At 28.0% G+C, this 25,194-nt stretch overlaps 1 protein-coding gene across 1 annotated transcript; it reads left to right on the top strand.

Moving 5' to 3' along the window:
• Positions 1-7,399: 7,399 nt before the first annotated feature.
• On the top strand, positions 7,400-14,655 carry LOC114187711 (disease resistance protein RPM1-like). The gene is made up of 3 exons (XM_028076034.1): positions 7,400-7,872; positions 8,764-8,888; positions 12,264-14,655. Exons 1-3 carry the CDS (start codon positions 7,430-7,432, stop codon positions 14,438-14,440), a joined length of 2,745 nt encoding a protein of 914 aa, XP_027931835.1. The 5' UTR covers positions 7,400-7,429; the 3' UTR covers positions 14,441-14,655.
• The last annotated feature ends 10,539 nt before the right edge of the window (positions 14,656-25,194 follow it).

The raw sequence follows: 25,194 nt of genomic DNA, 5'->3' as shown, positions 1-25,194 counted from the left end.
AAAAAGAACACCTTTTTTCTTCCTCCTTTCCAAAGGCGTGCAAATTGGAGCATTTTTTCCTGGAATCAAGCACAAGTTGAGCACTTTTATGACTTTTTATTTTTTCCGACAAGGTGTCAACTAATACATAATAAATACCCTTAAAATCCAGCAAAACCTTTTGTAATAATTAAGAACAGTCAACAACTTTGCTCACGCTACCTTTTGAGGATTGAAAGGTTTTAAATGAATAATTATAAGTCTTGCAATATTTCTTTACAATTACTCTTATTTGTTGAATTTAGAATAACTTGTATATGCCTTTTTTATAATCTCTTCGATTAGTTTTTGGTTTTCTAATTTTAAAATATATTTTTTTAATATTGTAATTAAAAAAGTTATTTTTACCATTCTTAAAATCTTCACAAATTTTACTAACACAACTTATTATATAAGTATACAAAACTTAAAAGTAGTAAGTCATATTTATGGTTTTGTCTGAGAACCTATTAAAATTTGCTAATTGAGTTAGAGTTGTCTGGTTTATGGTTTTGGTTTATTTTATCTAAATATCAAAATGACATGTCAAAGATGAGATAAGATAGGTTCATTGACATTTTTTTGAAAAATAAAAATAAAAATTATTTTAAAAGGTCGGTTGAGTCAATTTTGACTAAAAATTGGTCAAATCAGCTCCTATCAAAGATCGAATTGAGTCGATCAAAATATAATATCAAATCGAGTTGACGTAATTCGAAAGATCTAACTGAGTCAGTCTAAGTTGAAAGGTCAAACTATGACAGTATAGTTAATATTTAATAGACCTAATAGTTAGATATGTTAAATAAATCTTATTAAATTTAATCTCATTAAGAAAATGGATTAAATCTTAATTTTAATCTAATTTAAATTGGATTGAAAAGAAATTCAAATTTAATTGTTCTAGTTAAACTGGACGTGCATTTTAACCTATCCATTTTATTTGATCTAGATTGGATATTGAAAAATCCAATCTATGTCCACCCTTATTCATTTCATACTTCTATTTTCAAATATTTTTAAGCATAAAAATTAAAACTAATAAAATAATTTTAAATTTAGAGAAAAAGAATAAACCTAACTTAAACTAAAGGATTAAAAAAATTGTTAAAAATTAAATGGAAAGAAAGTCCGAAGTGATGATGACCCATGTTCTATTGTGAACATGTGATGCAAGTTTGAATTAAGGTCCATTCTGGAAGAGACAGATCTCTTACTGATAGCGTGTCTGGTAGTCTCCATTACAAGTTACTTCACCTACATGTGCCCAAAAAACTCCATTATTTGTTGCTTCAAAAAATGTAGACAAAAGGTCAATACCACGGATGTAAATGTAACAAAAGAAATTAATAAGATGATTTCAAAATTCATAGTTTAGCTGATGACTATTTTCTTTTTCATTTTATTGTGTAAGTAGTATTAAGTAGTGTCTTTACTAACCGTGTGTTCAAAAGGAAATCAGAGCAAGCAACAAAAGACTTCAGAAACAATTCTTTTACTACTCTCAATATATTTATTTGTATAAGTTGTCGTATTAGAATTGTGAAAATTGAAAAGTTACTATTATCTTTCATTTTTTAAATTAATAATATAATATGTTGTTAATGTTTTTATTTATATGTTTAATCTTAAATATTTTATATGAAATTTTGAAGAAAATATTGAAAGTGATATGTAACATCCTTTTTTAGATGACACATGTAGTTTTTTTTTTTCAAATTTTCAAAACAAATGTATGATACCATTTATAAAATAAGAACTTCATAAATACTTTCTCACAAACCACGTGATTCATTGAAATCAAACTTTATTTATCAAAATAAAACACCGCTAAAATTCATACAAAACTATTTCGGCATAAGTTATTAAATAAACTTATTACAAATCATTGTAAAAGAGAATCAACTTCCAAAATATCCAACTATTACATTGAAATTCAAAACAATTTCAAAATGCTTTAGGTAAAAGTCCCAAGTCCTTCCCACGAGCTCCTCACAGCTATGCATCTCCAGTGGCATCTGCACCAATATCAACTCTCATATAATACAAGTTATATGATCATCGCAGGTGGAAACCACAATCACAAACATGCAAGTGTAAGCTAACCATGTACACAACACATAACAATATATATGCAACACATAACTCACCTAGCATTACTGCAATATAAGCATAAACTCATCCAAGATATCAACTATCACATGCTCCCAACCATAACATACAATCATCCACATATTACCACAAAGTAATATCAACGGTATGACATTCTCTCATAACCAACAACTCTATCTTTCCTATGCAACGACGCCTCTTGGAAAAGTCTTTCCCCTACTTTCCATAGACTTACAAGCAAATACTCCACCCGCTCAATAGGCCTTGAGTAAGACAATCTTGCTAAGCTTATTCCAAAGTCTTATGGCGGAACAAAACATTTTTACCCTAACTCAACAAAGTCCTCTAGGTAAAAGAAGAATGAGTCAAAGCATGCTAGCCAATTGAAAACTTTAACCCAATTGTGAACAAAATAACGAGTTTATAAAATAAAATAAAAATTAAAAAGTAGAAAATTAGAAAGTTCAAAAATTAAAAAAATTAGGAAACTAGAAAGTTTTAAAACTATAATTTGAAATTGTAAATTATAACTATATAAAATTATAAATTTATAAATCTATAAGATTATAAATTGTAAAATTGTAACATTATAAAATAACATGTGACCAAAACTAGGTAGGATGACATTATAAAATAATAGTTACACCTCCCAACATAAACCCAATTCAAAAGTATAATTTTGTAAGTACTCAATATACCTTAAAAATTTAAGGATTAAATATGTTCTTAGTCCCTAAACTTGGATGTGAATTGAAATTCGTCCATATTTTAAAATTTTGATACATTTTAGTTCTCAAACTTTAAAATGAATTAATATAGTCCTTTTAACTCAACGACATTAATTTTTTTACATGTTAAACGATGTTCTAGGTTGTTATTTGAGCTTAAGTGTGTCAAATGGTGTAAGCAACTTAAACGTCAACATGGAACAATATTTAACGTGTAAAAAGAGTTAACGTTGTTAGATTAAAGAACTATGTATCCATTCATTTTTAAAGTTTGAGACAAGATGAATTCTAATTTTGTTTATAAGTTTAGGGACTAAAAACATATTTAATCCAAAATTCAATAAGAACTTAATTAAAACTTTCCAAAATTATCATGGACTTAATTCTTTTTTAATAAATTATAAGTTTAAAAATTATAGTTATAAATTTATACAAAATTAAATTGAATTAAGTTAAAAGAAATTACATTTATTCAAAAGGTTTAAATACGCTTTTGGTTCCCATTTTCGTCACCAAATCTCAAATTGGTCTTCCAAATTTTTTTTCTCAATTAAGTTCCAATTTTTGAAAAATTGACGTGATTTTGTCCTTTTCGATAATATTGTACCAACGATGTTAAATATATTTCACACGTCACTTTGCGTTTTTTTGTTTTTTTGTTTTAATTTGTGCATGTGTCAAGTAAACATCATGTCACGTGACACTAACAATATCAAGTGTTAGTTGTCATGTGTTATTGTCTTATATTCAATCAAGTCCCTATATTTATTATTTTGATTCAATTCAATTCCATTTTTTTAACGGAGTTATTTGTTCCTTGTCAAACTGAGACTAAATTTAATTTTTATATAAATGTCATATTGATATTTTTTATTAAAATTTACATTGTTGTTAAATATTTTTTGAACAAAATTATTTTTAAACTAACCCTAACATTTGTATAAAAATTATTAAATGTTATACAAGCAATTTTTTTTAATAAATTTACATACAATTATTTGAAATTTAAAATCAAATAAACAAAGCATTAAAGCATGTAATAAAAATATCAATATAAATTTAAAATTTTAAAAATTAATTAAAGTTCAACTTAAAATGTAAATTTAAATAAATATAATTTTATTAAAAATACTTTTATTAACATGTGTGTATACTTTTTTTAGCTTTTTTTTTATAACTAGCTATGTTCGTCAATAATAAGTAGGACAACAAAAAAACCATTACGAGAAATTATATGCAGTAAAATTCAAATATAAATCTAATAATTATATAATAATAATAATAATAATAATAATATAGTTAAAGTTAATTTAAAAATAATTTCAGAAATATTTAATAACAATATCAATTTTAATAAAAATATTAATATAATATATATAAAAATTAAATTTGGTTTCAATTTAGAGAGAGATAAAATTGCGGTAAAGACCTATAAAATGATATTTTATAATTGTTAGTGTCTTTAAAATAATTAGATTCAATTATTTTAATATTAAAACTCTAAAATATAAATCGAAATTTTATAAACGAGTTTTATTACTTTAAAACACATTATCTTTTCATAAACCTCTTTCCTAGAGTTCTATGCCTTCTCTCTCTTCTTTCTCGCTCTTTGTTCATCGGTTTGAAGATATGAGAATTTTGGAGTGATCTTCGTAGTGGGTTCTTCAAATCTAAGTAAGTTGATTTTGTACTCTTTTTCTTAGTCCAATTGTTTTTTCCTTTGCATGTATGCAGGGACGGACCTTGCATGTGACTACGGGGAGCCACGGCTCCCCCAAGCTTTTTAACTTTTATTTTTATATATATTTATTTCTTTTTAAATTTAAATTTATATATTTATGTATTATTTTTATAGTTATATATATATATATATATTATTTATATATTTTTAAAAAATTAAATAAAAATTAATTTGATGGATCTTGATTAATAAAAGATTAAGGTTTTGTATTTGATTATAAATTTTTTTGAGAACAAACTATTAATAAAATATAAATGTAAAAAAAAAAAGATAGATTGAGAACTGGAGATGGGAGTACAGAGAGATCAAATAACTCATATTCACAAGATATCCTAAATTAGTATCTTAGTATGATTTATGTAGGTTAGATTTATGATTTTTCCATGATATTTCTTCTAAATTAAGTTTTCCCTAAATTAGTATGAAAAATAACTTGATTTTAGGGATTATTTTTTGAAATTGACATGATCACTAATTATATTTTTCTCAAATTAGTATAACCCTACATTATAAAATGTTGTGATTTTATGTTTTCTAGTGCGTAGAATGAATTAGTTGAATAATTTTGAATTGGACTAGAAATTAGAATATCCATTTTGCGTGAATTCAATCAATTAGAAATATTAAAAATTGAGAAGTGTGAATTGTAATATGAAAATGTTTTAAGTAAAAGAAATATATTTTTTAATTAATAAACTGTATATAAAAAAATTAAATTGACACCCCTAAATTTTTTGTCCAAGTTCCGGCACTGCATGTAAGCTTCCTTTAACTGCATGTGTCCTTAGACTCATCTATATGGTCTTTGATGATCAACAATCATAATAAATGTAGTTTTTTTGATGTTTCTATGTGTAGATATACAATCCTATGGAGCTAAAGACATTTTGGTGTCTTAGAGCATTTTTGAATTGTCTTATAAGTAAGGGAAGCAAGAGTCGATCTACAAGATGGAGATGCATATACAATTGTCTAGTTCTTAGATCCCAGTTCTCTGTGTATAAAACCTTTTTGAAAGACTTTGAGTCTCTTTAGTTTGCTTATAGTTTCCTTCTATATGTTAAGTTGGTATAATTATTTTTGTTTTGGATAATTATAATAACATACTCTGGTTTATGGATTATATGTTTTGATTATTAATTCTGTGATGTTTTATTTTATTAATATTTTGTTATTAAAATAAGATGTTATATTGTTTCATTAAAAACAGGAACTAAATTAAATTAAAATATCAAATACAAATATTTAATTGAATATAAAATAATAATATTTAATGTCGACAATGTCAGGTGGCAATACCAATAAACAAGATATTAATTTAACATGTAAACAATTAAAAAAAATAAAAAAAATATTAGACGAACTAACAAGTACCATATCTTAAATCGTTGGTAAAGTACTAACAGAAATAATAAAATAACAGAATTTTTTTTTAAAAAAAAGACATAAATAAAAGAAAACAATTTAAGATTCGGTAATGAAAATTGAGACAAAAACGTATCTAAACTTATTCAAAATCAAATTTAGTCATAATTGATTTTGTCAGCGCTCATAAATTCTTGGTCCACTGGAAAAGACAAACAAGCTGATCAACTTAAGTATCACGCTATGGATGATAGGAAGAAAAGGTTCACTTGCTTTCTTATCTTACGATTCTTCTCCATAATTAATGCAAGAAAAAAATGAGACATAGATATATAAGCAGAGAAAGAAAAATATACATTTAATATGTATAACATAATATGAGAAAACAGAAGTATAATCATAAATTCATAATATATATTTTACCAATATTATTATTTTTATTATCTACCAACTGATGTGAATTAATTTAATTATTTTAAGCATGGTCATAAATTTAAGAATTGCGAAATAACAAAAAATAAAAATAAAAATGTATCATTAAAACACGAGGACCACTCAAATGCAACTTGCAATATTTTCTGGTTTTTAAATCTAGAAATAATGATACAATATAAATGTTTGAGTTGGTGTTTTTTTTTTCTTGCTAATAAATAGTACACCAAAAATGACTTTTCTATTCGACATTCAGATATTTTTTAGTCTCTGATATTTTAATAACTAATATTTTTATATAACTACCATACAACTATGTACTACTATTTTATTTATATTTATTATTATCATTCAAATACAATACTTTATTATAAAAAAAGTCGTCAAAAATAATCGTTTTTAAAAAATTGAGGGTTAAAATATCATGTTTTTAAGTACATTACATTGACAACTATTTTGTCTTTAAAATGATCAAATAACAAACTATCTTTTTTAATACTATATATTGAATTGAGATACTTAATTGAAATAAAAAATTAAATTATTCAATATAATTTCGTAAAACAAGTTGGAAGATAGTTGTATAAAAATTAAGTTGTGAAAATGACAAACTTTTTTCAGTCTAGAATCTCTCCGATATTATTTTTATTAATGAATTCCAATATATATTTTACAATCTAGAATCTCTTATTTCAATATATTTTTAAAAAAATATGATTAAATTAGAATATACAAATAAATAGAAAAAACTAATTCTAAAAGTATTTTATATGGTCAATCTTAAATAATACGAATTTTTTCTATCCACAATTTGAGCTGGAAATCATAGTTAAGCGAACAAGACCGTTTTTGCTATGTAAAAGAACTTTCGAGAATTTTAACGTTTGACTCATTTTCTTTAATTGTTTTTGGACCACACAAGGTTGTTGCACGTCAAGACCATGAACAAAACTTACAGTAAGGTGCAATCTTTTATACAAACACATGGTGTGGGTGTGTGTGTTAGATCTGAGAGAGAAAATTAAGAGCAATGGCTGAAAATGCAGTGACCCTTATAGCTCTTCTAGCTGAAAAATTGTTGAAGTTAGTGAAAGATGAAGGAAGAATTTTAAGAGGGGTTCACAGTGATGTTAAACACATCGAGAATCTCCTAAACCAAATCAAACCTTTGACGAAGGATGCAGTGGAGAAGGTGCTGAATGAAGGAGTGAAACATTGGATGAATGATTTGAGGAACGTGGTGTTTCGCATGGAGGATGTTGTTGATCTCTACTTGTTCAAAGTGGCAAAACGTGATGGAGTTCGTTTTGGAATGACCAAGCTCAAAGGGAAGATCAGAAGTGTAAAACATCGTCATCGTATATCATCTGAGATTGGAGATATCAAGCAAACCCTATCTAATATATTCATTCTCAGCACAAGTCTAGGACTCCAACCATTTCATGGACAGACTCTTCCCGATGAAATTCCAAGGTATCTCTACCTCTAAACTACAATTTCTCTATTTTGTTTTCAATTTTAATTTTCAATAGTAATATATAGTACCTTTGACATACTGATTTTATAAACAATAGTGAAAATGATCACAAAAATGAGTTTCAGTGTTTTAGTTTTTAAGAAATTATAAAATTGTAGTCGGTTTAGTTTTTGTTATTATAACTTAGGAATTGAAACAACTATCGCCCTCTTTTTGTATAAAAGTAATCATTTAAGAACTAAACTAATCGGTGTTTATAATTTTAGAGGCTAACTTACAGTTGTCAAGATGAATTGGAACTCACGAGCTAATCTGACTCACCATGAGTTCGAGTTGGGTTGAGTTGAAATTTTTTTATAAATTTCAATAAGGGTTGAATTTTGACCGGTCCACTTAGAACTCGGCTCACTCGACTTGAACCCGTGGTAAGCCGGATTGGCTCACCAATCCGCAAATAAAGAGTCACACAAATATTTTTCTATTAAGTTGGGCCTTGCATTTGGGTCAAGTTAAGTTTTTTTAGCCAACACATTGATAATTTATATTTTTGTGATTTTGGTTTGTATTTGGAGTTTAAAAATCCTTTTGGAATGTATTTTTGGATTGTATTAAAGTTTATTTATATTTAATTAAAATTATAATTTAGTTTTGACTGAAAAATAAAAGAAATTGTATTTTTTTTAATTAAGTGAGCCAGTGAGCCAACCCATTTAACTCACCAACATGTGATGGGTCGAAGCGGGTTTTCAAATTTTGTTGACTCGCTAATAAATGAGTCAGGTTGGATTGACTCACTAAATGATCAACCCATGTTAGATCGAGCTGAATCGGACCAAGTTATCCGTTTTTCCAACTTTAGACTAACCTAATATAATATTACTCTTCAGGTTAGGAGCTCATTTAGTTGAGGAATCTCAACTTGTTAGTATTGAACATAACATGCAAAACCTCACAGCTTGGCTGAGACAAAATAATAGTCCAGTGTTGGTGGTGGTAGGCCCACCGGGGATAGGTAATTTGTTTTTCTTCCAATTATTATTCCTCTAATTTCTTTATTTTTCATTTATTATAATAATTCAAAATTTGCTTAACATTGAGCTGGTCCAATTTCCTGATTTTTTTACATAGTTTTAAGAAAATAGTAAAGCTTTTTAAGAAGATTTTGAATATGGAAAATGCATCAGATGTTTTCATTATGAAGATGATTTATTAAATAAGAGGAAGAATATATATATATATATATATATATATATTATTTGGTTTCATACTTTTACTTTTAATGTAAAATTAGATTTATTTTTGACTCAAATTTTGAATTATATTTATCCTAAAATTTAGACTAAATAACATTAAAGATTTATTAATGTGACAAAAGAGTTGCCACATATATGTTCACATCTCAATTCTTGTGTTCATGTTAACGTGTGAACTCACATAGGTGAGATTGTTGCTTCTTACCTAAATAAATCTTTAATGTTATCTAGTAATGAGACATTGTTTCATTAATGAAAATAGAGATGATCTAATTTTGCATTAAAAATGTTGTTATATTAAGTTTAGAATGAGAGTTTAAACCATGAATAAGATTTAATCTTTCAATTTAGTATATATCTATTAATAAAATATAGAATCAAATATAACTACTTTAAAACATACAACAATGTGATTTTTTTTCACTACAAAAAATTATTAAATTTTCAAAGTAATTTTTCTACTAAAACAAACTCATTAGTAAAACATAACTTTTCGGCAAATTTTAAAATTTTAAATATTAATCGAAATATATATATATATATATATATATATATATATATATATATATATATATATATATATATAATGAGTTCAATGATAAAATTCATTAATAAATTATAATTTTTGTTTTTAATAGAAATTTTCATCGGATACCTATTACTAAAATTGGTTAGTAATTCAAAATTTTTATTATTGACAGATATTTTTATCAATAAATTTTACCGAAATAAAATTATCTTAAGTATGAAATGTGTTGAACAAATATCATGTGTTGGACATGAAAAACTTGTAAATCGGCATAATTATCCTAAAACGGTCTCATTTCTAAACAAAACAAATAGTTCCCACCAATAAGTCTAACTTTTACCGAATCACTTAAAAAACAAGTTACATATAATTAATAATTAGCATTTTTCAGTTTGAACATCTAAAACTTTTTCTGTAAAATTACTGTGTACAATTGAATCTCCAAGTAGTTCCACAAATATGCTAACTACTATAAAATCCTTGAGTCATGTTTGTAAACTCATTTCAAATTTGTTTCCAAAATTAACATGTATATCACCATCCAAACCAATTTTCATAATTTAATATTGATATAGAAAAATAGGCCTAATAACTTTTAATCTTTAATTTAAACATTCACCCAACTTAACAAAAAATCCTATCACTGACATAAATCACAGAAGATTCGTTGTTTAAATAAATGAGTAAAATAATCCCTACTTGAAATTTAATTTTGGAGTCCAAGTAAAATTTAAAATTAGCTGAAAACTCTAAAATCCTGGTTACTTATAATTTCCACATCTAAAAACAACAACACACAACATTAAAAAGGGAAATTAGTTCAAAGAATAATTTTTAACAAAGACGAGCATCAGAAATTGATTTTGTAATCACAAATAGAGTCAATTACAAAGAATATATGGATTATATATAGAGTAAATTATGAACTTTGGAGGAAGAATATGTGGTAAGAGAATTAATATTTTTTAAACAATTTTATATACATATTAATTTAATTATAACATTTTAATTGTTTAAGTAATTATATTATTTAATTTAAATTTAAAAATCATGTTAGAGAATTATATTTGAAATATTGTTTAATTAGTTCAAGTTATGTTAGAATGGTTTTCATGTTATCTTTAAATATTTTATTATATTTTAGCAACTTAAAAGTAGAATTTCAATATTTAAAAATAAAATGATTTTTTTTATTAAAGTGATATCAAGTTGAAAATAAATATAAATAGGAATAATGATAATAATACCCAATTCAATACATAGAACAGAACAAAAAATAGTCTTGAAGTAGTAACATGACCATTAATTAAATAAACATATATTGCTTGTACTTATGAATATATATTATCAAATATTTTTATAGGCTAATGTTTTGAGTTAAAAATGGTTTATAAGTTTAGTACTACCTTCCAAGATATTTACACACAAGGTATAATAGTTATTAGATTTTATTATATCCTCAAGATATTTACTGGTATATAATAGTCTCAAATCATTTTATTATAATAGTCTCACATCATTTAGGAGTCGATGTCAAATGCAATTTAACTATTCTTTCGTCCTTTAACTTTGTGATGTGTCATTTAAAAACAAAATTGTAACACGAACTTTGAGTTTCAAAGCAAACTATAACTCATAGGCGATAATTAACTCTAATGATGTTATTTCAACTAACTTATAATCAGAACATTGGTGTCTCGTGTCATTTGTAAGTATAAAAACTTCCTTAGTCACCGACTAGAGTGTTTGTTGTTACACCCATTAATTCCACATCAATTAGGAGTTTAGGCTAGTGTAACTACTATTTTCTGCTTCTACCTTTCAAGTAGCCATTTACTGACAAATTAGTAATAGGAACTCTAGACTTCAAAACAAATAATGCTTTGGATGAAATGATTGATTCTAAAGATGTTCGTGACTTGGTATCGAAACAAATTTATTTATAATATAAAAATCTACTTATATCCTTTGAAATAAGAGTAAAATTTTGTGATTTTTAATAATATTTATTAATTTAGAAATAGATAAATAAGTAATGAATGCGAATATAATTTTAGGTTTTATTATTTATTTTGTTCATGTTTTTTTTTTCAAAAAATGTTAAGTTAGTCCTATATTTTTTTGTTATTTCAATTTAGTCCTGATTTTAAAAGTAATTCAATTGGATCATGTCACATTGACGATACTATGTGATACAACTTTGAGGTGACACATAATTTAAAAAAAAAATCACAAATTAACACGTGACACTGACAAGTATTAAGATAAATAACTAAATTGAATTACTTTTTGAAAAATCTGAACCAAATTAAAAAGAAGAAAAATAATATAAACTGAAGGACTAACTTAAAACTATTTGACGAGAATAAAGATCAAATGAATAATTAAACCGTAATATTATAACACATTTAAAATGGTTGCGGATGAAAAATTAAATACTAAAGCCTACTTATTATTAACTTTTTTATTTTTTTGTATAGTAGACAAAGCAATTGGAGAAATGTGTGAAAATTCTTCTTAAGAATGTTTAAAAGATTGTTATTGTGGTATACCAAGTAAATTATATTGCTTAATGGTATCTGTATTTTCTGTGATATTTCTTAAGGTAAAACTACAATAGTGAAGAATGTGTATAACAAGCAAACGAAATTGAACCAGCAGAAGAAGAAACACAAGAAGGATTTCGACTTTTTTGTATGGATAACCATGCCTCGAACTCAAGCTGATTCTTTGTACCCAATAAGGCAAATTAAAGAAAACATACTTTTGGCAGATCCTCATGGATCAACTTCATTGAGGAATGCAACAATGGAGGATCTTGCACAAAGATTGAGAGAATACCTCACAGGTAAGACATGTCTCATTGTGTTAGATGATGTGAGGGAGCTAAAAATTTGGAACGTTATCAAATTTGCCATACCTCAACATAGGGTTATTATCACTACACAAAGTGCTAATTTTCCGAATAATATTGGAACTGATACAACTGTTGAAGAATTCAGGTTAGGACCTTTGTCTTTAGAACATGCTTTGATGCTCTTTCACCAGAAGGTTAAGCATGTGAAATTCCCCGAGTTGAGTGATTTGTCAAAAAAATTCATGGAAAAATGCAATGGGGTGCCACTGGCCATTGTGGCCATTTCTAGTCTCCTTTCCACGAAGAAATCTGCCATTGAATGGAAAAGGGTACTTGAAAATCTTGGATCATTATTGAAAAGTAACCCTCATCTTGAAATGGTTCAACATGTAAAGTTGCAAAGTTACCAAGAACTTCCTTTTCGCCTCAAACAATGCTTCTTATACTTTGGCCTTTTCCCTCAGGGCTATTCTATTAGTTGCAAGAGGCTCATTCGCTTGTGGATAGCAGAGGATTTTGTAGAAGGAGATACCCAGAACCAGAACACATCAATGGAGGAATTTGGAGATGAATACCTGGCTGAACTAATCTGCAGAGGTTTGGTTCATGGTTCAAGACTTGATTTTGATGGAAGACCAAGAAGTTGTCACGTGTATAACCTCATGCACGAGACCATAGCTAGGATTTGTGAAGATCAGATGTTTTGTCATGTGATGGAAGATGCAAGCACACCAGTGAACTCCAACATGGATTTCATTCTTAGGCGTTTATCAGTTATAAGGAAGAATGGTTCTGCTACCATGGAAAGAGACCATAAGTGGGGAAAAGTGAGGTCTTGTTTTGTTTTCGATGATGCTAAGAAGTTTCAGGTGAACAACCATTTTTTCTCTAGTTTTGAGTTTTTGATTCGATTAGACTTGTCTGATGCATGTCTATCTGTTGATGTTCTTCCTGAACAAGTTGGAAATCTATTCAACTTGAAATACTTGAGCCTAAGGAACACCAACATAAAGTCACTTCCGAAGTCCATTGGAAACCTAGAGAATCTGCAGACTCTAGACCTAAAACAAACTAAAGTGCATGAAGTGAAGATCAATAAGCTTGTCAAGTTACGCCATCTCCTAGCTTACTATGTCAGTGATCAAAGTTCAGAATTGTACTGTTTAGAAGGACTAAGGTTAAGTGAAGGAGTTCAAAATCTAGAATCATTGCAGAATCTATCATATTTAGATGTAAGTGGTGGTAGCATAATAACGGGACTGCAAAAACTAACCAAGTTAAGGAAGTTGGGAATTATAAAGCTAGAAGCACAACATGGTGAAGCACTGTGCAATTCTATAGAGCACATGATGAATCTATGTTCTCTGAGCATTGGGGCTTTGGGAAAAGAAGGCATGCTAAAGTTAGAATCTTTAAGGTATCCTCCACTGTCCCTTAAACGCCTTTACCTATATGGGCGTTTAGGAACACTTCCAACATGGATATCAAATCTTCCAAATCTTATCAGATTGTACTTGAAGTGGTCTGATCTAAAGCAAGATCCATTAGATTACCTTAAGGAGCTGCCACAGTTGTTGCACCTTGAGTTGTATGATGCATATAAAGGTGAAAAGTTGCATTTCAGAAATGGATGGTTGAAACTGAAGGTTTTGTACTTAGGATTGTTGCCAAAGTTGAAGAGCATAGAGATTGGTAAGGGAAAAGTTCCTTGTCTTGAAGTATTGAAGATAGGGAGATGCCATCAAATGATAAGGCTCCCCAGAGATATACAAAACTTGAAGCATCTTGAAAAGCTTTATCTTTATGATATGCATGAACAGTTTGTAGAAAGATTATGTGATGAGCGAAGTGAAGACTATTGGATTATTAACAAAATACCTCTCGTGGAATACTCCAACAACGACCATTTTGCCTTTTTTTCATGATATTAATTCTTGAAGATAGGTCTACTGGTATCTGGTAAATCTTGAAGCACAATAATGTAATCGTTGTTATATATATGTTTTTATTGTTTGAATTGTCACCATTTATGTACTTTAATTTTGAAATGGAACTGGGATATTAAACCAATTAAATCATAAGAACTCTTCATGTGGCTTAGGTTGCAATAAATTCACTTTGTATTCATTATTTAATTTAACATGGGGATAAACATCTTAGTTTGGTTTGCAGGAGTAAATTAGAGTCCTTATTTGTAACTACATTCCCATGACCAAGTCTTTGTAAATAGGAGTTAAGTGTATCTAGGTCACAATTTTGGTGAAATAAAAGTGTAAGTATTTGTTTGGAGTGTTCACATATATTGAGTGGAGAAATCAAGTAGAGATCCTTCCCCTTATCCCTTATCTTGTGAGTTGCGTGTAGGGTTATCAAAGTTCAAGAGTTGTTATTCCTTCCTATACAGGGAGGAGTTAAAAGGTAGAAAAATAATTAATTGCAGTACAGGATTTTCAAAAAGGGTGCATAAACTTGTTTATGAGTATATAAAAATTTTGGAGGTGCCGAATATATAATATATTAAAATTAAAAAAGTTACTTTTATTTATCTATTAATTTATACACATAAAAAAAAATTGGGGGCATGCCCTCCTCCCCTCAACCACATAATTTGCCAATAATTGGTTGGCATATTAATATTTAATCACCTCGTTAAATTACAATTATTGTTTCTTGGATCAAGTTAAAATTTTGAATTATGATATTGGAATCATGGGAGATTTGTGATCGGAGAAATTAGTTTTGTACTATTGCTCTATTTTAAGTTTCTTTCTTTGTTTTTCAACTAGAAACATTATTGCTTTGATGTATTGTTTGATTGTAAACATTTATTTGTGCTTTTACTTTGACTCTTTTTACCCGTATTTGATTTTAGTGGAGCTTAATTGTATGATTTGTGTTTAAGAGTTTCTACTTCTCACATTGAGATGATTTTCTCACGTTAAAATATTGGTCTCTTCTTTTTTTGATTATTGCTAAAATTTTCGGTTGTTGTTTGTAACAAATTTTTGCTAGTTTTGGAGAATTATTTTTGCTGCATACTTTACTACTTTTGGTTGTTTTGTTGTTGTTGTTGTTGTTTTCCCATCATAGTGGCATAACAGCTTCTTGGTTTAGGGCTATATTCACTTGCTTGAATGATGGAGACAAATACAAATACGATTGCTTTAAATAGTACATATTATCATTATGAAAATTGCATCTTCTAGTATTTAATACAGAGAAGTCGAATTCTATATTTGATAAAGAATAGGACTTTAAGAAGCAATAACTATTGGGTTTTAATCAACAATATGTACACGAAAATGTTTATAATCGCATTGATAATGAGACGCATGCTAGAACTTTGTGGTAAAAGATTGAGTCCTTACATGCTTACAAGTTAGGAACAACAAATTGTTTTTGTTGAATTGATCGATGAATTTAAGGACAAGGAGGATTCTTCCATTTTAGATCACTTAAATGAATTTTAATGGCTTATAAATAATTGCTAAGAATGAGACTTTAAGAAGCAATAACTCTGGGGGTTTTAATCAACAATATGTACGAGACAATTTTATAATCGCATTGATAATGAGATGCATGCTAGAACTTTGTGGTAAAAGATTGAGTCCTTACATACTTCCAAGTTAGTTACAAAAAATTGTATTTGTTGAATTGATCGATGAATTTGAGGTACAAGGAGGATTCTTCCATTTTAGATCACTTATTATCATGAAGTTTTTTGTGCTATGACTACTAAATAGTCTAGTAGAGTCGTGGGGATATTTCATATTTCAATTACAAACTCAACCTCTAATGACATTATTTATTTCCAAATGACAAATAGTGGTGCTCTTAATGAAGAGATGAGAAGGATGACACACGGTTCTTCTTCTTAGTTTGAGTTGTTTGTCACAGAAAATAGGGGAATGAGTCAGAAAAAGGAATTGAAGGGTGGTAGTCAGAAGAGCAGGAGCATGTGCAAGTCAAGAATATGAAGTGTCATTATCGTAATAAACCTGGGCACATTCAAAGATACCATTTTCAATGGAAGAAGGAGAACAAAGGCAAAAGAAGCAAGCAAAAAGTGAATGATCATGATGATGATTGTGGTACTACTACTACTACATGAACAATCTTGTTCTTCTTCTTGACTATGAATATGATAATCTTGTATCTAATGGGAGTATGGATATAATTGATAGTGGTACTATACTCCACATTACACCAAGGAAGGAGTTCATCACATCTATCACTATTGGTGATTTTGGAGTGTTGAAGATGAGTCATGATGGTGTATAAAAGGTTGTTGGTGCTAGTAATGTTTGCTTGTAAACCAACATGGGAGTGTAGTTATTACTTAAAGGATTCAAATATGTTTATGGAGTAAACAAGGTGTTACCAAAGACTAACACTTGGTCTATCAAAAACATTTTAAATTGACCTTAACTTTCTATATATATCATGATAATACCTTTCACCTGCTATAAAAAAATCTTTGACATAAGAAGCTCCTTCAACTTCTCATCATATAATATTTTACTTTATTTGATTTAGGCTATCGATAACAGGATATCTCATTTCTTTAATGGACTTTTATATTGTTATTGATATGCATTATGTAATAATCTCTCCCTCAATAATTGTTCCACCAACACTAGTACAACAAAGGTCATAGACTACGGTTACAAAATCGTAGTATATAAGACCATAGTAAAAAACAAGCCTTTTAGACTACAATTGAAATCATAGTCTAAAAGTCACTTATAAACTATAGTTATTGGGAGAATCGTAGGCTATTATCACTTATATGCTATGAGTTTTTTAATAATCATAGTCTATCATCCTTTTGATTTTTATTTAGTTCCACTGCTCCTAATTAAGAAACTTGAACAGAAATAGAACTTAATCCAACATTAAACAAACTAAATCTATACATACAATAAACCAATTACAAAAAAAATTATACTAAATAACATATTCAAACAATAAATAATCTAAATAACACATAATAATTCATATAATAATAAAAAATATCATATACAAATTTTTTAAACGCATTAAAATATGTGAAGAGGGGAATGCAAACCTAGGGGTGTGGTTATATGAGAACATGAGCTAGACCAAGGTGAGTAGCAACACAATCACGGAAAAGGGTAACAATGATGTGTATGGTCACTACAACACAAATAGCCAAACATGAACAATAGTTTAAGGTTAGGCGAGAGGAAAAATACAAATGGAGGAGGAAGAAAATGAGAAGGAAGGAGATGTGAACCTGAGTGAAGGACAATAAGGGAGGTACCAAGTCAAAGTAAGAAAAAGAAGAAGAGTGGAAAACCTCACCTTTCGTGGCAAAGGAGGAAAAGTTTGCATTCAATAACAACGAGAGACAATAATGGCTTTCGTGGCAAGAGTAAAAATGAACTAGGTTAAATTATTCAAGACAATATTAACTACGATTCACATAAAACTATAGTCTATTATTTGTCAATAATTTCAATGTAACCACTTCATTGTAGTCTATCTCCGTAGTTATTTCATATATTTCCAATAGTGTAGGAATCTCACAATTAAATATCTTCCTTTATATGAGTTGGATACTAGAGCCAGGATAATCAATGGTAAAGGATTGTGAACAGGGGGACCATGCGCCCCCCCCAATAATTTTTTTATAAAATCAAATATAATAAAGAATAAAATGATTTATCAAGATATTTTTATTATTTTTTTTCCATTATGGCTTGAGTTTCTCACAAATTATTTCTCATTCTCACATGTTTTCTTTTGTTTTTGAAGAGGAAAAGATCTATTTTTTTGCTCTTATTTCTCCTATATTCTCTTGCATTCTAAAGGAAGAAAAGAAGAAGGTAATTCTTTCGTCTCACTTGATGAAATATTAGTTTAATAATTTATTTAATGAGCCTCTTTTATATTAATTTTTTATTTTATGAACATAGAAGAAAAAGTATTGTATTGTATGTTTTTTATAACCGGATTTTAAAATTGGTTTCATTATATGTCTTGAGTTTCTCACAAATTGTTCTCATCACTCATTTTTACCTATTTTTTTTTATTTCCGAAGAGAAAAAAAAACTATTATTTTTGCTCTCATCTCTCAGTTGTTATCTTCCATTCTCAAAGAAATAAAAAAGAAGGTAATTCTCTCTTGTCTCACTTGATAGTGAAATATTAGTTTAATAATTTATTTAAAGAGTCTATTGTGTATTAAATTTTTTATTTTATGAACATAGGAGAAAAAAATATTGTACTATGTGTTTTTTATAATTGGATTTTAAGTATGGTTTGATTATCATCGAATTTTCTTTTGGTATTTACGTCTCTCAATTTTTTATTAGATTATGACAAATTATTTTTTAGTCTTATTTTTTTAAATCGGTATATTGATGAAGAATAAAAGAATAGATTAATCTCATAAAAGTGAAAAAAAAAGAAGCTATATGTGAAGATGAAAACAGGACAAATTCAACTCTTCTAGATATTTTGAAGCATGATAATAATCCAATTGTTCAATCATATGAGCCCTTTTTTAAGGTTCAAAGAATTATAGGTGAGGAGTTTCATATTAATTCTTTGGAATGTGATCCAAGTAAACGTCTTCAAATATAAGAATATCCAATGAGCCCAAAGAGATGAGATTCGAAGAGCTTATTTAAAACGAGGTCCATATTAAATACAACTTGAAAACTATCATTTTTATAAGGAAAAACATCCAAGGAGATTTCAATCTAATTGATTAAAAATTTTCCTTCTTGCCTAGAGTATTCCCAGACTACTGATGGAGCTTATTTGGCATGTTATCTATTTAGTTCAAAGCCAGATAGCCATTTTGGGTCAGATGTGTTTACTAAAATAAGGTTTTAGATCATGGAAAAAGGTTAATATAAAGCATCTTGTATGGTTCTTCAAAAAATTATTGTTGATGGATCAACTTATTCTCAAAGGAGTGATGTTGATGCTGCATTTAATATGTTGTCTTCATTTGAGTTCATATTAATTTTACACATGATGAAAGAGATTATCGTAATAAACCTGGGCACATTCAAAGATACCATTTTCAATGGAAGAAGGAGAACAAAGGCAAAAGAAGCAAGCAAAAAGTGAATGATCATGATGATGATTGTGGTACTACTACTACTACATGAACAATCTTGTTCTTCTTCTTGACTATGAATATGATAATCTTGTATCTAATGGGAGTATGGATATAATTGATAGTGGTACTATACTCCACATTACACCAAGGAAGGAGTTCATCACATCTATCACTATTGGTGATTTTGGAGTGTTGAAGATGAGTCATGATGGTGTATAAAAGGTTGTTGGTGCTAGTAATGTTTGCTTGTAAACCAACATGGGAGTGTAGTTATTACTTAAAGGATTCAAATATGTTTATGGAGTAAACAAGGTGTTACCAAAGACTAACACTTGGTCTATCAAAAACATTTTAAATTGACCTTAACTTTCTATATATATCATGATAATACCTTTCACCTGCTATAAAAAAATCTTTGACATAAGAAGCTCCTTCAACTTCTCATCATATAATATTTTACTTTATTTGATTTAGGCTATCGATAACAGGATATCTCATTTCTTTAATGGACTTTTATATTGTTATTGATATGCATTATGTAATAATCTCTCCCTCAATAATTGTTCCACCAACACTAGTACAACAAAGGTCATAGACTACGGTTACAAAATCGTAGTATATAAGACCATAGTAAAAAACAAGCCTTTTAGACTACAATTGAAATCATAGTCTAAAAGTCACTTATAAACTATAGTTATTGGGAGAATCGTAGGCTATTATCACTTATATGCTATGAGTTTTTTAATAATCATAGTCTATCATCCTTTTGATTTTTATTTAGTTCCACTGCTCCTAATTAAGAAACTTGAACAGAAATAGAACTTAATCCAACATTAAACAAACTAAATCTATACATACAATAAACCAATTACAAAAAAAATTATACTAAATAACATATTCAAACAATAAATAATCTAAATAACACATAATAATTCATATAATAATAAAAAATATCATATACAAATTTTTTAAACGCATTAAAATATGTGAAGAGGGGAATGCAAACCTAGGGGTGTGGTTATATGAGAACATGAGCTAGACCAAGGTGAGTAGCAACACAATCACGGAAAAGGGTAACAATGATGTGTATGGTCACTACAACACAAATAGCCAAACATGAACAATAGTTTAAGGTTAGGCGAGAGGAAAAATACAAATGGAGGAGGAAGAAAATGAGAAGGAAGGAGATGTGAACCTGAGTGAAGGACAATAAGGGAGGTACCAAGTCAAAGTAAGAAAAAGAAGAAGAGTGGAAAACCTCACCTTTCGTGGCAAAGGAGGAAAAGTTTGCATTCAATAACAACGAGAGACAATAATGGCTTTCGTGGCAAGAGTAAAAATGAACTAGGTTAAATTATTCAAGACAATATTAACTACGATTCACATAAAACTATAGTCTATTATTTGTCAATAATTTCAATGTAACCACTTCATTGTAGTCTATCTCCGTAGTTATTTCATATATTTCCAATAGTGTAGGAATCTCACAATTAAATATCTTCCTTTATATGAGTTGGATACTAGAGCCAGGATAATCAATGGTAAAGGATTGTGAACAGGGGGACCATGCGCCCCCCCCAATAATTTTTTTATAAAATCAAATATAATAAAGAATAAAATGATTTATCAAGATATTTTTATTATTTTTTTTCCATTATGGCTTGAGTTTCTCACAAATTATTTCTCATTCTCACATGTTTTCTTTTGTTTTTGAAGAGGAAAAGATCTATTTTTTTGCTCTTATTTCTCCTATATTCTCTTGCATTCTAAAGGAAGAAAAGAAGAAGGTAATTCTTTCGTCTCACTTGATGAAATATTAGTTTAATAATTTATTTAATGAGCCTCTTTTATATTAATTTTTTATTTTATGAACATAGAAGAAAAAGTATTGTATTGTATGTTTTTTATAACCGGATTTTAAAATTGGTTTCATTATATGTCTTGAGTTTCTCACAAATTGTTCTCATCACTCATTTTTACCTATTTTTTTTTATTTCCGAAGAGAAAAAAAAACTATTATTTTTGCTCTCATCTCTCAGTTGTTATCTTCCATTCTCAAAGAAATAAAAAAGAAGGTAATTCTCTCTTGTCTCACTTGATAGTGAAATATTAGTTTAATAATTTATTTAAAGAGTCTATTGTGTATTAAATTTTTTATTTTATGAACATAGGAGAAAAAAATATTGTACTATGTGTTTTTTATAATTGGATTTTAAGTATGGTTTGATTATCATCGAATTTTCTTTTGGTATTTACGTCTCTCAATTTTTTATTAGATTATGACAAATTATTTTTTAGTCTTATTTTTTTAAATCGGTATATTGATGAAGAATAAAAGAATAGATTAATCTCATAAAAGTGAAAAAAAAGAAGCTATATGTGAAGATGAAAACAGGACAAATTCAACTCTTCTAGATATTTTGAAGCATGATAATAATCCAATTGTTCAATCATATGAGCCCTTTTTTAAGGTTCAAAGAATTATAGGTGAGGAGTTTCATATTAATTCTTTGGAATGTGATCCAAGTAAACGTCTTCAAATATAAGAATATCCAATGAGCCCAAAGAGATGAGATTCGAAGAGCTTATTTAAAACGAGGTCCATATTAAATACAACTTGAAAACTATCATTTTTATAAGGAAAAACATCCAAGGAGATTTCAATCTAATTGATTAAAAATTTTCCTTCTTGCCTAGAGTATTCCCAGACTACTGATGGAGCTTATTTGGCATGTTATCTATTTAGTTCAAAGCCAGATAGCCATTTTGGGTCAGATGTGTTTACTAAAATAAGGTTTTAGATCATGGAAAAAGGTTAATATAAAGCATCTTGTATGGTTCTTCAAAAAATTATTGTTGATGGATCAACTTATTCTCAAAGGAGTGATGTTGATGCTGCATTTAATATGTTGTCTTCATTTGAGTTCATATTAATTTTACACATGATGAAAGAGATTATAGGAATTACTAACTCTCTTTGCCCAGCTTTGCTGAAACAATATCAGGATATACTGAATGCTATGCAATTAGTTTGTTATACTAAAATTTTGATTCAAAAGTTTATAGATGGTTGGCAAAATCTATTAAAAAGTGTGGTATTCTTTTGTGAACAACATGATATTGATATTCCTAATTTTAATTCTACTTATGTTGCACGTCATGGTTGTTCTCGACATCAAAAAGATCATGTCACTTCTTTGGAACATCATTTTAGGGTGAATATATTTCTTGTTACAGTGGACAAGCGGTTGCAAGAATTAAATGATAGGTTTAATGAGCAAACAATGGAACTTTTAACTATAAGCAATGCTTTAGTTCCTAAAGATGCTTAGAAAGCTTTTAACATTAAGGATATATGCACTCTTGTGAACAAATATTATCCTTTAGATTTTAGTGAGCAAGATAAGATTAGTTTAAAATTTCAACTTCAACATTTTATTATTGATGTTCCTAACCATCCAGATTTGAAGAATTTATCAACCATGCTTGAATTATGTAAATCTTTGTCAATAACAAGAAAGTCAAGGACACTCTACTTGATTGATCCTTTAGTTCATCTTATTTTAACTTTTTCCGTCTCTACAACTACAACAGAATGATCATTTTCTGCAATGAAGATTATCAAAACAAGATTGGAATATAATGAAAGATGAATTTCTTGCCGACAATATGATTATTTACATTGAAAAAGAAATAACTGAAAATTTAGTTCTGATTCAATTATTGATGAGTTTAGGGATCTGAAGGAACGAAGAACAATCTTTTAGATATGCATGATTTCTTTTTTAGTTATCGTTATACTAAATTATGTATTCATTTTTATTATATTCTAACAATAATTAAATGTATAAATTTTGGATGTATTATTTTGGCTCCTCCAACAATGTTGCCACTGAGGATAATCTTATTGAATCATAATTCAATATACCATAAACTCAATTCAGTATAACACTTCCTCCCTTGGAAGTCACTATACACTCATCATTCACATAATTCATACATCATAGACACACACATGCATATGCACATGCGCACACGGATGGAAATACATACAATGTGATAACATTATAACTCAACTTTTCATAAGCTAAAAACAATGTCTTTTAAATAATCATTTCAAAATTTATCATACCAAATCAACATTGTAGCAGTTATATTATACTCAAATTAGCAAACCGTTTTAGCAATTATAATTCACCAACTTCCCTTAGCTTAAAAGTAAAGTTCACACACCCAAAATGACTCCTTACGATTCAAATCTCACAATTTGTTCTAACTAAACAAAAAAATTCAGATTAATATATGAAGACACCTTCATTATCACAAAAGGATTGATATTCAAATGGAACGACCGAAACTCACATGCAAACCCTCTAAAGATCACATGCAACAGAATAAAAACTGACTCAAGAGCAAAAAAATGATATTACTTTATTCACAAAATTAATCAGTTAGTTTTGTTGTCTTCTAGTGTTGGAAGTCCCACATCGACTAGAGATCAGGCTAATTCACAAAAAATAAGTGGGTGCAATCCTCACCTTATAAGGTGCAAACCTCACCTTACAAGCCGGTTTTGTGGGGTTGAGTTAGGCTTTAAATCCACTTCCAACATGGTATCATAGCCAAGTTAAAGCCTATCCTAGCGAACTTTCTTGGACATTCTATTCCACCCGATATCGGACCGCTAACGGAAGGGTGAGCTTGGATCTTAGAAAAATGACAAAAAAAATTTAATAAAAAGGGGTTTTAAAAAGATTAATATTTTTATGAAATAAAATTTATTTTAGTAAAAATTTTATTTATAACTTGATTTCTTAATAATAAAACATTTAAATATCATATTTATAAAATCATATTTCCTCTTAATATATGTAAAAAGATAACAAAAGTAGATGAATAATAAAATACTTTTAACTAAACTAATCAATTATCAAAATTTGATGTTTGCATAATAAAATTCCAAATAAAAAAAAAAGAGTTTGACTTGAACACTTATGTGCATGAACGAGTTATTGCATCTATTAAGCATTGAATTGAATTCATAGGCTTATTACTATCGATCTCAAATAAAATGCAATAACTGTTGAAATAAACCAGAGAAATGAATACATAGCAGAGATGCAATAACTGTCAAAATAATCTCGAGAAATGAATACATAGCAGAGAAACGTAATATAAAATTAAAAAAAATATTAAAAAATTATAAAATAATAGTAACAAAAATAATTTAATTAATGTAGATAGGCGTTATAACTGTTCGCCAATACGATTGCATGCATTATCATCATTGATGGCATGACTTCCTCGGGATGCTTTTTGTTATAAAGAAACAAAAATGTGTAGTCGCAAAATTCCAAAATTCAAAATATTTAAAGAAAATATATTTAATAAATAAATAATGAAAGAAAAACATAATCCGTTATCTTACGGTGATTTTTAAAACATCATTTACATATTGTAACATTATAACAGAGAATAAATCACTCATATAAATCAATACTCACACACACATATATAGAGAAAAATAATATAACTTTTAACCTATTATTATTTACTTCAACTTCCAACCAAGTGTTTGAACTC

Source organism: Vigna unguiculata, chromosome 6 (assembly GCF_004118075.2).
Source record: "Vigna unguiculata cultivar IT97K-499-35 chromosome 6, ASM411807v1, whole genome shotgun sequence".
Taxonomy (NCBI): domain Eukaryota; kingdom Viridiplantae; phylum Streptophyta; class Magnoliopsida; order Fabales; family Fabaceae; genus Vigna; species Vigna unguiculata.
This window is presented reverse-complemented; position numbering and strand designations above follow the sequence as displayed.